At 43.9% G+C, this 14,501-nt stretch overlaps 2 protein-coding genes across 2 annotated transcripts; one reads left to right on the top strand and one right to left on the bottom strand.

The window, feature by feature from the left end:
- Nucleotides 1-2: 2 nt before the first annotated feature.
- entpd5a (ectonucleoside triphosphate diphosphohydrolase 5a) lies at nucleotides 3-5,538 on the bottom strand. Its single transcript, XM_072457216.1, has 13 exons — nucleotides 5,046-5,538; nucleotides 4,650-4,729; nucleotides 4,294-4,437; nucleotides 3,911-3,986; nucleotides 3,510-3,545; nucleotides 3,204-3,292; nucleotides 3,036-3,115; nucleotides 2,900-2,961; nucleotides 2,725-2,826; nucleotides 1,901-2,044; nucleotides 1,770-1,823; nucleotides 1,258-1,373; nucleotides 3-1,182 (listed from the first exon to the last, which is right to left on the bottom strand). The coding sequence occupies exons 1-13, from the start codon at nucleotides 5,476-5,478 to the stop codon at nucleotides 1,099-1,101; spliced, it is 1,500 nt and encodes a 499-aa protein (XP_072313317.1). The 5' UTR covers nucleotides 5,479-5,538; the 3' UTR covers nucleotides 3-1,098.
- Nucleotides 5,539-9,351: 3,813 nt separating this feature from the next.
- On the top strand, nucleotides 9,352-14,501 carry LOC140370593 (basal body-orientation factor 1-like). Its single transcript, XM_072457776.1, has 11 exons — nucleotides 9,352-9,631; nucleotides 9,714-9,966; nucleotides 10,043-10,108; nucleotides 11,154-11,297; nucleotides 11,371-11,451; nucleotides 11,593-11,663; nucleotides 12,150-12,294; nucleotides 12,687-13,177; nucleotides 13,247-13,351; nucleotides 14,084-14,155; nucleotides 14,325-14,501. Exons 1-11 carry the CDS (start codon nucleotides 9,588-9,590, stop codon nucleotides 14,419-14,421), a joined length of 1,569 nt encoding a protein of 522 aa, XP_072313877.1. The 5' UTR covers nucleotides 9,352-9,587; the 3' UTR covers nucleotides 14,422-14,501.

The raw sequence follows: 14,501 nt of genomic DNA, 5'->3' as shown, positions 1-14,501 counted from the left end.
AGTGAATTAATTTAGTATTTAATAAAACAGATTTATAATGTACAGAGCTGAATACATTTTTTTTTTTTTTTTTTTACAAATGTTTATGAAAAAGCCATTCGTTGAGGAATGTAAAAGCCATTCTTGTCAAGTCATTACATTTTACAAATACATTAAGTATATACAGCAGTAGTTATTATGGTGTGAAATACTGAAAAGACAGCAAAGGCAGCTGCACAAGAAGATATATTCTACTTTAAGTCTCAGTTATTTAACATTTGTACAATTCACAAGATAATAAAGAAACCAAGTACAAGTATGCACACCAAGAAAGAAGTAAGCGGTTAAGTTTTGTATAATTTATATTTGCCTCCAAAATTTCTCTTACCCTCTTTCTCGCTCATCTTTATTAAGTTTTTGTTGCAGGCCCAAAACATGGTAGTTAAAAGCCCTGCAATTTAGCCACTGTGAAGAGGAGTGCTTCCTTCTACCTAGACCAAACAAAGTAAACTGGCCTGACTTCACATAAATGAAATGTTTTTGTGAGGAAGAGTCATGGTGAAGCTCTGTGGAACAACTCTGTAGAACAGTCTCAAAAACATAGCTACATTCGATGAAGAAAGTGTTCTGTGCGAGATTTGTCTTAAATTATCCATGTATTTGCCATGCCCTGAAAGAAAATGTACTTTAAAACAAACATGAAAAAACTTTGGCTCCCTATCAGTTTCAGGTATTTTAAGGAAACTTACTACATTTGTCATTGCTCACCAAAGGCACAGGAATCTACCAGAATGCCATCCTGACTGTACCTACGGCTCCTAAACTAGGCCCATGCAGGCATGTGAATAGTTAAAACATCCAAGAGGAATCATTGACACAAACGTTTTAGAAAAATATTTCAAATGAACCCAATGGCTCTGGGCTACAAGGTACAGTAGAAACAACTGGCATAATAAAAAAAGATTGATTTCCTTTCGACTGGTCTTGAACTGGTGAGTGTGTTTTGTGGTGGAAGAACAGACCAGAGGCTCTGTATGGTGGGACATCCGGTGAAGAAGGGTGGAGGAAGCCCCACAGTGGAGGTCCCTCTCAGTGCCAGCTGCAGTCACAGCCGTGGGCTTAGTGGATGTTCAGATTTCTAAAGTAATCAAAGGTAGCCCCAAGAGCCCAACTTGTTTCCACGTTGTTGACTTTCTTGGCGAGCTATGAAGAGGAAGAAAAGTGACTTACTGTTGTCTAATAAAACTATATTAACATTTGTAGTACACTTGTACATACCTGTAGCATTGTGTTGTCCTTGAAGCCGAAGCCTTCTTTTAGGAGACAGGTGATGTATGTCAGATCCATACACAGGAATGGGCTGATGGTACGATATTTAGACATTTTGTTGCACACTACAAATGAAACATCTATATTAAAATACATTTGGGTGAAATACAGTACATGTTCTTACTACATGATGTTTTGGTTGAATAAACAGATTGTTGTGAGAGGATCAGGGTCAGTGCAGGGGCAGCAGTGGCTGACAGAACAAACACTTGCTCCACTGGACCACACGCCTATGATCTCACAATACAAACAGCTGCCTGGAAGACCTATCTGCATTTGCATAAGACCACCGCTGTATGTACCAAACTATTAGCTGTCTGGGTCAAATCTGCTGTGCCACTGACAGAAATGCTAAAATATATGAGGTATTTGGTGATATTTGAATTCCAAGTTTGGACAAAGTCTCAAGGCTAACAATTACATTTGACATACGTTTTGTTTGTGACCTAAGGTGAATGTACCTTCTTTTGCCTTCTTCTTGAAATCTCTGACTTCCACAGTTCCACCTCTGCTATCTGAAGAAAAACACAGATTCCAGTTAAGAAAATTAAGATTATTATGATGAATTCATCCGTCCTGTGTGCGCGCTTACCAATGAGGCCTGACTCCTTGGCTCTGTCGAAGTAGTAGGAGAAAGCATAGAAGATGCTGCTGCCCTTCAGTTCATAGGGCTGGTGCACTATACCTTTGATCACCCTCATCATTTCGTAGTAGCACAGCTTATAGCCAGCATAGCCTGAGAGCACACAAAAAAGAATGATGTAACCCTCACTGAAAATGGACTAGAGGAAACCGCAAGTTAGAGGTGTATTGCAGCAGCAGTGGTTGGAATGTGATGATGACAGCCAGTAGACGGAGCTGAGGTTAACCGAGGGGTAAAGACAAGGGGCTCGTGTGAGCATAGCAGGGAAGCCCCAGTAGCTCTGGGTTCACAGGCTCGCGGGCACTGTGTGGGGAAGGATGGCTCATTTGTGCTGGAGAAACCATGTGCTGACAAGAGTAGCAGTTAGAGCTGCCCTGATGGCCTGCCTATTTTTACCACATAATTGTGAGCGGTGCAGATCAAGTCACTCACTACACAAAAAAGTAACAACTCTGGAACAAGCCCTGCATCTTTTGGCTACTGGACTGTGGTATGGGAGTGACTGCCTTATTTGTGAAGCTAACTGACAGTTTTCTTTTCTTTTAAACATAAGGTTTGCTGCAATATAATTGTTCAAGCTGCAAGATAAAGAGTCACAAGATGACAAAACATGCATTTGGCGCCAAGCTTACAAAAAGGTTAGCGGCTAAATGTTCTCATCTTAGACTGTATTGTACTGTACTCTATTGTGTTCAAATGCTGAGAAAGGAATGCTAGAATAGTTGGATCCAGTGGTCTGGGAAAGCGATCAAACCTCAGAGCTTTTATCTTACCGTCTGGAATACCGCTGACTTTGTAGGTGCTTCCTGAAAAATTCACTTCTTCTCTGAGTCTTTTTGGAAGACAGGGGCTGGTGAAGATTTTCCAATCAAGACCTGGAAAAATAAATCAAGAGAAATAAGTTACCACTAAAATGATGCTCGCAATGGAATATAAGTGTGTACTTACCATCTGCTCCTAAAGCTCCCAGAGCAGACAGGCGAGCTGCAAATAGTCCATTTCCCAAATAACTGTGGTGAGAAAAGCTTTAGTTAAGATACTGAATTTTAACAAATGTAAAAAATATTCAAAATGAGAGACTTACCTGTGTGTATAGAGCTGGTAGGTGTTGTTGAAGAGGTTAAAATTGGCAATGTAAGTATTGGGAGCAGCCTCGACTGTTTTCTGTTGGATAAACAAAATATTAACCATTCGTTTCCATTTCCTTTATTATTATTTATGAAACAAAGTTCAAACATTTTAAATAAAGTACCTTTGACTTTGGAAGGAAAGTGATCTGGGTTGATGCTCCACCCAAGTCCAAGATGCCCACTGTCCTTCGAGTGTTGGAATAGAGGTGCCCTGGTGGAAAGCACAGAATGACACTTTAAACTTTCACAGAGTTGTAAGACCAAAATGCCGGCACTTCTAAAGGCAGCTCATCTGTGCAAAACACGTGAGGGAACATCACTTGTTTTTGTGAGCTCATTCAGGAGACAGCTCTATGTGTACACAGGCCCACAGATGTGAGCGCGCTGACCACCAACACCAACATAACAAAACACAAGCAATGTCTTACCTGTGAGGAAGTTCACAGTGACCCAGGCAAGGACCCCTGGAACAGCACAAAGCAGAGAGAGTATTAGTGAAGGGATGACACCACAAGTGACTGAATCAAGACCTCTATATTTGCATTTCAAAGGTGCTGACAGATGGATTTGTGTCTAGCTCGACTTCATTAGCTCATGTTAAAACAGCTGAGTTGCTCTGACATGAGGCTCTGATGTGAGGTTATTGCACTTGTAAAGTGTGTGATGACACATGACACAGTCAGGAGCCCTAATGAGGACTCTGGATAATTGCTCACAATTACTGGGTGTGGACATAAACTACTAAACTAAATATGACAGTAAAATATATGTTGTTTATTATGCCATTATGGTGGGTGAATGTCAAGACAAATAAGTCAATATATTATACCTTCATTAGTTCCAGGCATAATGGAAACGCTGTTATTTGGCACAAAGAAAGGAGACTCGTCGAATACTTCTTTCACCTATGAAACATAAACATGAGTTACATGCTCTGAACTGTACAAACCATTACAACACAGCTCTATGACTAACCCCAGACTGACAGATAACCACATGCATGGTTGGAACAGTAGCCTGGATTTAGTATGGTAAATGACAAATATGGTTACTCCACACAACCTCACAACAGCTGTTTTTGCTACATAATGACCACCAAATGGGCAGACTTGCTGCCTCTTTTTCCAGTGACACTTGTAAGCATTTAGTGGTTTCTCATCACGTTCCCTGGCAGGATGGTTGGCACAAGTGCCAAACTGTCTGAGGGCTCACCTCCTTCAGAAGGACAAGGGCTTTGTCGTGGGGCAGCAGCCGCAGTCCTGCAGTGGCCCTCAGGACGACTGGGGTTCTCTTCCAGTCCTCCTCGGGAACTGTCTTCTTGGCTATTTTCAGTAGCTGACGAACGGTGTTGCCGCCCTGCATAGACAAACATCCAGAAAAATACCTGATGTAAATGGTAGATAAGAGTAACAGCGTCAGCATTACACATTTTCATAATTGCACAATATTTAGGTTACTTACACCCAACTGTTAGAAAATCCTGGCAGTTTTGTGGTTTCTACCAGACAGACACCTCCCTAATACACCTGATAATTAATAAAGACTTGAAAAAACAGCAACAAACATACCTCCTCGGGGTTATCTTTGTAAGAAGACAGGCCAGGCTTTACAGCATGAAACATCTCATTGTCCAGGACCGGCAGCTCCACTACAAAAGCCAGAGAACACAAACCCAGTGACAACTTAATTTGATGTCTTGTGGTTGTGAAACAAACACTGGTGCATTTAATTGCTTGGTTTGGATATTTAGCCTCATGCATTTGACCTACATCCAGAGTTCAACTGATTATGCTCCTCCGCACACGCACAAGTCAACTAATTTAAAGTTTATTGAGCTACTTTTAGAGGAGTAGCATGTGCCTGCAGCTGGAGGTGGTTCACATTACACCATAGAGTGAATGAGCTAACAGCAGACAGTGGGAGCCAGCACAAACCTCAGAGCCAGAATGAGAGAGAGGACTTACCCGAGTCCTTCTGGATGAACTTATAGATGTGGATTCTGGTGCCTGTGCTCCCAGCGTCAAACATGATCCCGTGGAAGACCCGGTTCACGATGCCCGGAGAGAGAGCTTGAATTGCCGGCTGGATGAGCTCAGGTGGACGGTAAGGCTCAGGTGCAGCCGGATGCACCACTTCAGGCACGGGGTCAAACGCCTCTGGGATGGGGTGGATGGGCTCAGGTGCAGGGTGGAAGACCTCTGGGACCTGGGGGTAAGTGGGCACTCGATGCGCGGGACTGGGAGCCTCGGGGAGCAGGTTCTCGGAGTTGGCAGAGTGCTCCCGGTAGCGGTAATAGATGGGGACGTAGCGGTGGTGGCGGTAGTAGGTCGCCTCAGTTGAGAGACTCCCAAACAGAAGCCACACGCAGGCAGAGAGAAGCAGTTTGACGGAGACCATGGTGTTCGGACTCTGGGGGTCCTGAGGAGAGGCAGAGGGAGAAGAGGAGCTGCAGTGTGGACGCGGATGCACACGGCAGGCAGGCCACCCGCGCCGGCTGGCCCCGAGCCACGACACGCGCAAGACAACGCTCACGACCATGCTTGGCCGAACGGGGCCGACAGCCGCGCAGCAGCAGTCCAATCGTGTGGCAGTCCAGCCCCGGGCTCCTTCAGGGGTCCCCCGGTCCTCCAGGCCTCGCTCCTCCCTCATCTCCCCCTCCTCCTCCTCCTCCTCCCCCTCCTCCTCCTCCTCCTCCCCCTCCTCCTCCCCCTCCTCCATCTCCTCCTCCTCCTCCTCCTCCTCCTCCTCCTCCTCCTCCTCCCCCTCCTCCATCTCCCCCTCCTCCTCCTCCTCCTCCTCCTCCATCATCTCCCCCTCCTCCTCCTCCTCCTCCTCCTCCATCTCCTCCTCCCCCTCCTCCTCCCCCTCCTCCATCTCCTCCTCCTCCATCTCCTCCTCCTCCTCCTCCTCCTCCTCCTCCTCCTCCTCCCCCTCCTCCATCTTCTCCTCCTCCTCCATCTCCTCCTCCCCCTCCTCCTCCCCCTCCTCCATCTCCCCCTCCTCCTCCTCCTCCTCCATCATCTCCCCCTCCTCCTCCTCCCCCTCCTCCATCTCCTCCTCCTCCTCCTCCCCCTCCTCCTCCTCCCCCTCCTCCATCTCCTCCTCCTCCTCCTCCTCCTCCTCCTCCTCCTCCCCCTCCTCCATCTCCCCCTCCTCCTCCTCCTCCTCCTCCTCCATCATCTCCCCCTCCTCCTCCTCCTCCTCCTCCATCTCCTCCTCCCCCTCCTCCTCCCCCTCCTCCATCTCCTCCTCCTCCATCTCCTCCTCCTCCTCCTCCTCCTCCTCCTCCTCCCCCTCCTCCATCTCCTCCTCCTCCTCCATCTCCTCCTCCCCCTCCTCCTCCCCCTCCTCCATCTCCCCCTCCTCCTCCTCCTCCTCCTCCATCTCCTCCTCCTCCTCCTCCTCCTCCTCCTCCTCCTCCCGCTGGGCTGGTTCTACCTGCTGCCGAGAACTTTTCTCTTTTTTCCATGTATGGAACATTTATGGACTGTAGAATTCTCCCCTCCTCACGCGCCCTATTCTGGTGCAGAAAGTCCCCTTTGAAAGAAAGGACGACATGAAAGAGCTTCGATCTGAACACACTTGAAATAAGCAGTCTTCTTAAAATACTTTTATAGGTACATAGTTTTAAGCCTTTTCTGTGACTCGCCTGCAGCAGCACTGCCTGTTCAAGAGAACTTGTAAATGTCCTTTGCCTATAATGAGACAAAGCCATAAAAGTGCATTACGGACGCAGGGCGAAGATTGTAGGTCTATTATATAGATTATATAAGCTAATACTTACATGGCCTTATCATTTATGCCTTTATAAAACAAGAGAACATGTGATGTAATCACAGTTGACGCGCACATTATGGCAAGCTTTATTTTTTATTATATGTATTTATTTATCTTATATAACTGATGTAAATAGAGTGTTTATTTTACCATTATTATTAGTATCATTTTATCTCACGCTAGCGGTTTCCCCTCCATTCCTTATTAAGAAAAACTATAGGAGTTTTTGTTTTTAAAAGTGTTTTTTAAACTTCCTATAAGTTATCTGTCCTTTTCCTCTGTATCTACCTGCGTTGCAACAACTAAATTCCCCCTTGTGTGGACAATAAAGGATTATCTTATTTTATCTTAATCAATAAAGATGTGCCAAGTCATTTAGCAACATGCTATTGGACCTTTTCATTAAATGACAAATGACACATGGATTGAACAGTTCCCCAGCTGACATAAGTGAATGTTTAAAATGTGAATGCTGCTCCCACTCATCGCCCGCTGACCACTGGATTCCAGAGGAAATATTTGGGCACGTTTCAGAGTGAAACGCTGGAGCTGTTTCTATGATGTAGAGGTAATGTCAGCAGTATTCAAGACGAGATGGGAGAGAACCTTCAACACAAGCCAAATCAGAACACTAGGTTTCTAGTTCATTGTGATTTGCATGAGAGAATAGTTACACTTTACATTCATCCAGGCTTGGACCCAGCACAATAAGCGCAGGGGCTTCCTGGCTTGTGGCTACTACATATGGATTCATGATTGTGGGTAAGTGAGAACAGTGCTGGTGCAATGGGCCTCCGGAGTCCTGTCACTAGGTGATTATTAGACTCTGAGCATACAGATGCTCTGAAGTCACACTGATTCAGCCCATGCAGTGGTGACTTAAGGCTGAGCTTGAACCATGTGCTGCTCAGAGAGTCAGGAGGTAATGGGAGGGCAGAGGTCCCAGATGGGCACAGCAAAGTGCAGGAAGTCCATGGAAAGGACAATGTGGGGAGGGTGGGGCTTGGCACCAGTGTTCACCCATCAAGCCATTCCACTCCCAGGACACTCGACTTTGCAAAGCACTGTTCCAACACTGTAATTTGAACTAAAAATATTGGACTTTTTTCCTCCTTCCTTTTTTCTAAACACTGTGGCTACTTTTTTCAGTCTTGTGGCTTAACCAGAATGGTCGTTTTCCCCTATCAAAGAATACATGTGCAGGACCAATATGTCCTGTTGCATGTTACATCCCGTAATGCAACAAATCACAGTAAACTGATCAATGTTTTTATTGTACTATTTACACAATTTAGTGATAATTCGGGGGATGTGTTTAAATTGTTTAAGTGCAAACCTAAACTGAACCAAGCAATTTGCATTCAATTACCAACAACAAAACTGATTTAATCTTTAGTGTATGAAACTGCTGCACTCTATTAGGGCTGCCTAAGTTTTTTAGATGATGCAGCACTTTACAAATGAAATATTTCAAAGCGACGCGTTCTCCAATACAAGGTTTTGCATTTGGCTTCAAGTTAACAGAAACCGTAAATGCTTAAGACAGGGCACCAGCTTTGTAATCTACACTGTGCAATGTATCATTAATATGCTGCAATGTTGCCCTCAGGAATGCCATGTTTGTGGGTGTCCTACCCCAACAAGTCCATTGAAGAGACCCAAAGCTTGTCATTACAATTCCAATGATAATGACAGCTTTGAAAAGCTCAGGGTTATTTCAGTTTTCTCTCCTCACTGTCATAGTAATTACCTTTAAATTTAGTTCCTAAACTTTGTTCATGATGCCAGAGCCGTGAACAAGCTATATGATCCAGTTTACAGTAGCTACACCCAGCGCTCAGCCATATCATCTTGTGTTTTACGAATCATCCACTGACACTCAGCTGTTGCTGAAAGCTGACCAAGATAACTGTGAGCGGTTGGTGCTGAGTTAGTGCCTGTGTTGTTAAATTTACATTGTTTTTGAATATGCCAAGTGCACCTCTTGTTCATCTCAGTGGTTTTCCCAAAACCCCTGTGGAAAACAACTGTGAAGATGGCAATACATAACATGCATTTTTTTTTAGAACAACATAGACAATACCACTGACAAGAGCCAAATGTGGGGCTATCTCATGTCATGGTGTGGGAGGAGATCATGTGCAAACAGATCCTGTTTGATAGAGCTCAGCATGAGGAAGCTACAATTACAACCATTTTATGTCAACACAGCTGTTGAGTTCACATCTGTACTTCATGTAACAGCTCCAAGGCCACTCCATGACATATCCTTCAATTTAGGTCTGAATATCAATATATCATATATATGAATGCCTGGGGGCTGACTGACTTACCATGACTGTCATTCTGCACTCACTGCTTCTCCTGCATCACCAGTCACAGGCACATGCAGTATCCCCTCTTGTTCCACCACACCATGATATTGAGTCTTGATTGTGCAACTTAAAAAATATTATTATAAAGCTAAATTTGGCCGAGTGGTTTAAAAAACACATGCAAACACATTTAAAACGCGACTCTGGATGAGCTGTAGGAAGTTATTTGATCCTTGAGGAAATGTGAGCCCTCTCTGTCTCTGGCCCGTCTCTATGACAACAGTAAACAAACATTAGCATTAGCCTCACTTTAGTGGCCTTGTGCACATTTCAGAGTCCTCTTTTGTGTTCCTTGTGTTAACTGCTAAGGTTATTTACTCCGTTGCATCAGGCGTTTAAGTTGACGCAGCAGACATGCCCAAGAAGAAAGTAATCAAAGCGAAAAAGGCAAAAGCCGGGTAAGTCTCATTCATATGTGTTATTTTTGTTTCACCGTGAATTAGCCAAAATAAAGACACATTTGACTTTTGTGTTATCCAGTAAAGGTAAAAAAGATGGAAAGCAAGAGTCCAAAGTGGACAGAGAGACGGACCTGGAGAAGGCCCGCTCTAATGCAGCTCTGTGGGAGCTGCGGCTGCAGGTGACGGAGCAGTCCCTGATGCAGTACAGAGAGTCCTGCAGGACGCTGGCACGGGCCAATGAGGAACTCACCACAGACCTGTACCGCGTGGAGAAGGACAGCGTGGACACCACCTGGTTCTTCAACAAGCAAGATGCATCCAGGGAGGAGAAGGTTTCTATTATTTAATCACATATTTTACATATAGACTACACAATTGGACCACATTCACCTGATTGTATTTGTACAGATTCGTTCGCTGCAGGAAACCCTTAAAAATCAGACGGCACAAGCACGTGATCAGGAGAAGCAGCTGGTGAGTGTGACACAAGCTCAGTGACCAGAGCAGTCAGCTGCACCTAGGATGGTCTACCACACATTCAAAAGTCATCATGACATAATGGGAATGGCAATCAATAGGCAACTAAAAGTACCAGGACTAAACCAAAACCACAATGCAAGTCTTCATAATTCTTCACAGCACAAAATGAACTGCAGGACTCACACGTGTGACTTCAACTACTCAGATTGTGCTTTGTCTTTAACTGCTTTCTCGTGTGTAATTATGTTGCTGTTTAAGAAAAAAGAGTCACATTACGCTAGCCAGAGAAAAGAAAGTACTTGGTTTGGAAAAGGCGTCGCTTTGGTCCTGATGTGTTGACCATACATCACATGCCCATCACTGCCCATTTGCATAACACACAACAAAGAGATATACTGTATATTTGTCCCTTTTCATCCTCACTGACTCCTGCTGCTTATGGGTACCAAGCAATCAAACAGATGCAGCAATAGTCAAGTGGCTTATGCTAGCAGAAGTTTTCCATTACAAGCACTGGTTTAATGCTGCTAAATGAGACCAACGAGCTTCTGAGATAGAAAAAAGACACATGGCCTGGACCAACTTTAAATATCACTGGCACTTTCCTATGTGCATGGAATGGAAAGAAAAATACCTCATGTCATCCTGTGGTGAAGTATGTTTTTATTATTGATATGAGATAAGGATGATGTAATGAGATCACATCCTTATGCTGCTTTGGTCTAGCCTATTAAAATGCAGCCTGTGCGCTTCACTTCATAGACTCCAATCAAGTGTCAGTGCGTGTTATATTACATTTATTTACACAGGCTCCTGTTTGCCACAATGAAGTTATCTCTGTGATTAAATCTATAGTTTTAATCCAGTGGCAGATAACCTCTTATTTAAGTGTTTTTGGTGCATGTTTTGCGAGTCTATCATAACTTAAGTCTTTTCCACTCTAACATCTAGGTGTTCTTCTCACTTAATGGACAGGGGCTTTGGCCTGCGTGAGTGTCTTTTTTTCCTGTCTCTGTGGTGATACACTACTGCTGTTTAGATCTCAGAATACACACAACAACTGAATGAGATGAAGGCATTGTTCAAACAACGGTCCCAGGACTTCAACATGATTGAAGAGGGGATGAGAAGAATGAAAGAATTTGAGATCCAGAAGGCACAAATGGAGCAGGAGGTTGCTGATGTAAGTTATCCCCAAAGGCTGCATTTAATAACACGGTAATGTAGGACTTTTACATTTTGCTTTCATTATTTAGACTCGAGAAAACATGGAGAAGGCTGAAAAGAAACACAGAGAGGACCTCAACCAAGTGGAGTATGAATTTTTCAAAGAAAAGGTACATGCTTGTCAGGGAAATTGGCTTAAATAAATCTAAGCAGGTTAATGTCCAAATGTTTTATTACACTGTTAACTCTATAGAAGAACATTTCAAGGATCATATCCGCAGTGTAACAGTGAGGTGTATATTTTGCGACAGGCTCGATTGGAGGAGGAAGCGGAGAGAACCATTGCTCTGGTGGTGCAAAGGGCCCACAGTGAGGCTATTGTGTGAGTGTGCTTCACTGTCCTCTAGTGTGCACCTGTAGGAAACTCCAACGCACAGAAAAGGATAATTAGCCCTTTTAGATGTACAGTATATGTACATAAATATATATAACCGCCTGATGTTATTTTCTCAACCACACGGTTTTGTCATGTTTATGATAGTGTGCGTCTCTGTCGCCAATGATCACATGCTTCACCGTCTTGGAAACTACCACAGGCAGGAAGTTTATTACTTTTGGGGCCTAAAGATGAACATCTTTCCTCTGCTCTGTTTAGCTCATAAAAATCAACATTGCTGGTGTGGTCTTGTTTGCTTTGATAGCAAGTTTCAGTAATTTATTTAATTTTGGACAAACACAACCAAGTCAGCCTAAAGATACATGTATAATGTAAATCTAGAAACATAATATATATTTGCTGTTGTTTAAACTGTTTGCTTAGTATATGTCATTCCTTCTGTTAAAATGTTTTTTATATTTAACGGTTTAGACAGCTGGACGATGCCTCACGATCAGTCTTTAGAGAAAATGTGCGTTTGAATGAAGCCCTGAAGCTCCACATTAAGGAAACAGAAGAACTCCAGAAACAGACCAGGTCCCTGACCAAGCAGAACAATGCCCTGGTTCTGGACAAGGTACGCGCTTACAGCTGCTGGCATCACATGCTTCTACTGAGCCATTCAGACTTTGTTCATCTATAAATGTTTAATTTGTCGAGAAAATGACATCCGTTATTTTGCCTTGTTTGTTTACATGCGCAGAACTTGTGTATTTTACTTGTGGTCCTCCCTGATGGCCTCCAGCTTCTGGTCTGTGGCTGTGGTCAGTTTCCACTCATAGGCTATGGTTCCAAAATCAATGGCTTATACTTAACAGATTTCTCAGAGATTCTCTCTAATAAACAAACAGTGGCCATGTTAGTCTTCTGCTTATGATGACAACTCATCAGGACAGCAAATCTAAAATATCACTATCCAAATGAAAGCCAGTGCTCGCTTTTTAAAACAATGTCTTTATGTTTTTGTAGAACACATATGAGGGTATAATGAAGAAGAATGCTGCCCAGATCTCTGTTCAGCAAGAAGAGATTTCAACGCTACAGTCCAAAGTTTCATCCCTAGAGGAAGTCCTGAAGCGAAAGGAACTCCAATTAAAGCAAGAAGAGGAGAAACAAAAGCAAATGTCGGTGTCTGCTGAAGCTGGCCAGGTGGAGCTGGACAAGCTGCAGAAGGTTCTTGTCATGCGCGATAAGGAGCTGGTCCACATCAAGAAGCTGGCAGCAATTATAGTGGAGCAGAGGACGGAGCTGGAGAGGTTCTTTCATGAGGCACTGGCAGAGGTCAAGCAGGAGGTCATGGTCAGTAGGTCCAAATACAAGAAGGATGCACTACAGGCTTATCGCTGGACACTGAAGGAGGCCGACGGGGGGAAAATCAAGTTTCCACCCATCCGCAACTTCCACAAAATCCCTCACAGTACCAACTCTGTCTATTCAGACATGGAAGCAGCTGCCAAGTGGTGGGTCCACATTATTTATGCCTTTTTATGCCAAGCTTGATCATGATTGAACATTTTGTGTATGTTTAGGACTCACCGACCTGGCAGTAAAGTAGAAATCTCTGATCTTACTTGGGAGCAGAAAGAACACGTCTTGAGGCATCTTTTTGCCAAAATGAACGGCCAGGCTGAAAGGTAATGAGAAGACAGTATCGTTTGTTACTTTGCTAGATCACACCACAGTCCTTACCCTAGGACTTCACACCAAATAATGCTGTGTAAACCACTTTGAGATCATTTATCTTTGGAAAAAATAGATGCTGTGATGCCATAGAACAGCTCCTGCTGACCTTCTGCTGACTCCTCCCTTTTTAATGTTTTAAACAGACATTTTCTCTGAGAAGAGGATACCATAAAACATCAGTTAGGCTTTAACCAATTTTCTTTTCCATCCAGCTGCTTAAAAAGAATGAAGAAAGAGTCTGGGCACAATAGTAAAAATAGGCCCAGCCACAGAGTCGTGTGCTTGGAAACAAACATCTGGTCACGTCCATTTGCTTTTAGGCGATTGGTCTCTCTTCACGTGCCCTCGGGTGGACTTTATTCTTTGAACACTTGTGGTCACTGAGCAGCTGGTAACATGACTTCCAAAAAGGAGTGTGCAGGAGTTGGTATGGGCCAATGACAGACAGGAGATGTATATACATGTTAGCAGTGGTCTGGCACCTTCTACTGCAGCAGAACATTTGGCCAGTCAAGACTGTTATCTGCCTGAAACTACAGTAAATCCAAGAGTATTGTGCTGACCCAGAGTTACCTCTTGTCCAGAACGACAGCAGGCCCAAGTGAAATGCCACTAGTGTGCTAAACATGACTTTTTTTTACTATCAGGTTTGTATCTAATGCAACTCTGCATTTTCCTGATAGAAAGACGAGTCAGCATTTGGCTTTGGCTGCTCCTCCAGTGAAGAAGAAGCTCAGAGACAGTGATGCTGCTGGGTAAGACACTGAAGGAATGTACTAGAATAAAAGTTGTACCTCATACTTGTAATTATGAAGTCTACACAGATTTATTGGTCCCACATTCCATGCAGAGTTGGAAAAGCATTGGCTGTGGGAACATGCAAAAGTATGATTTAATAGTTATAATCAAATCACTGTCTTTCAGAATAAAAGCGCCCGGTCCAGCTACCTTCATCACACAGGCATCCGAGTCTGCTCTCCCCTCCAACCCCAGCAGCCTGCCCCATATACACACAGCCTGACCTCTGTGTACCCTCTGGAGGACACAATCTGCAATGTTTCTCTCTGCAGATTTAACAATAAATACCTTTTGAACCAGAAA

This window comes from Eucyclogobius newberryi, unplaced genomic scaffold (assembly GCF_026437365.1).
Source record: "Eucyclogobius newberryi isolate DKJ021-1_F unplaced genomic scaffold, fEucNew1.0.hap1 SCAF_21, whole genome shotgun sequence".
Classification (NCBI taxonomy): domain Eukaryota; kingdom Metazoa; phylum Chordata; class Actinopteri; order Gobiiformes; family Gobiidae; genus Eucyclogobius; species Eucyclogobius newberryi.
The sequence above is the reverse complement of the archived record's forward strand: the minus strand, read 5'-3'. Positions and strand labels throughout refer to the sequence as shown.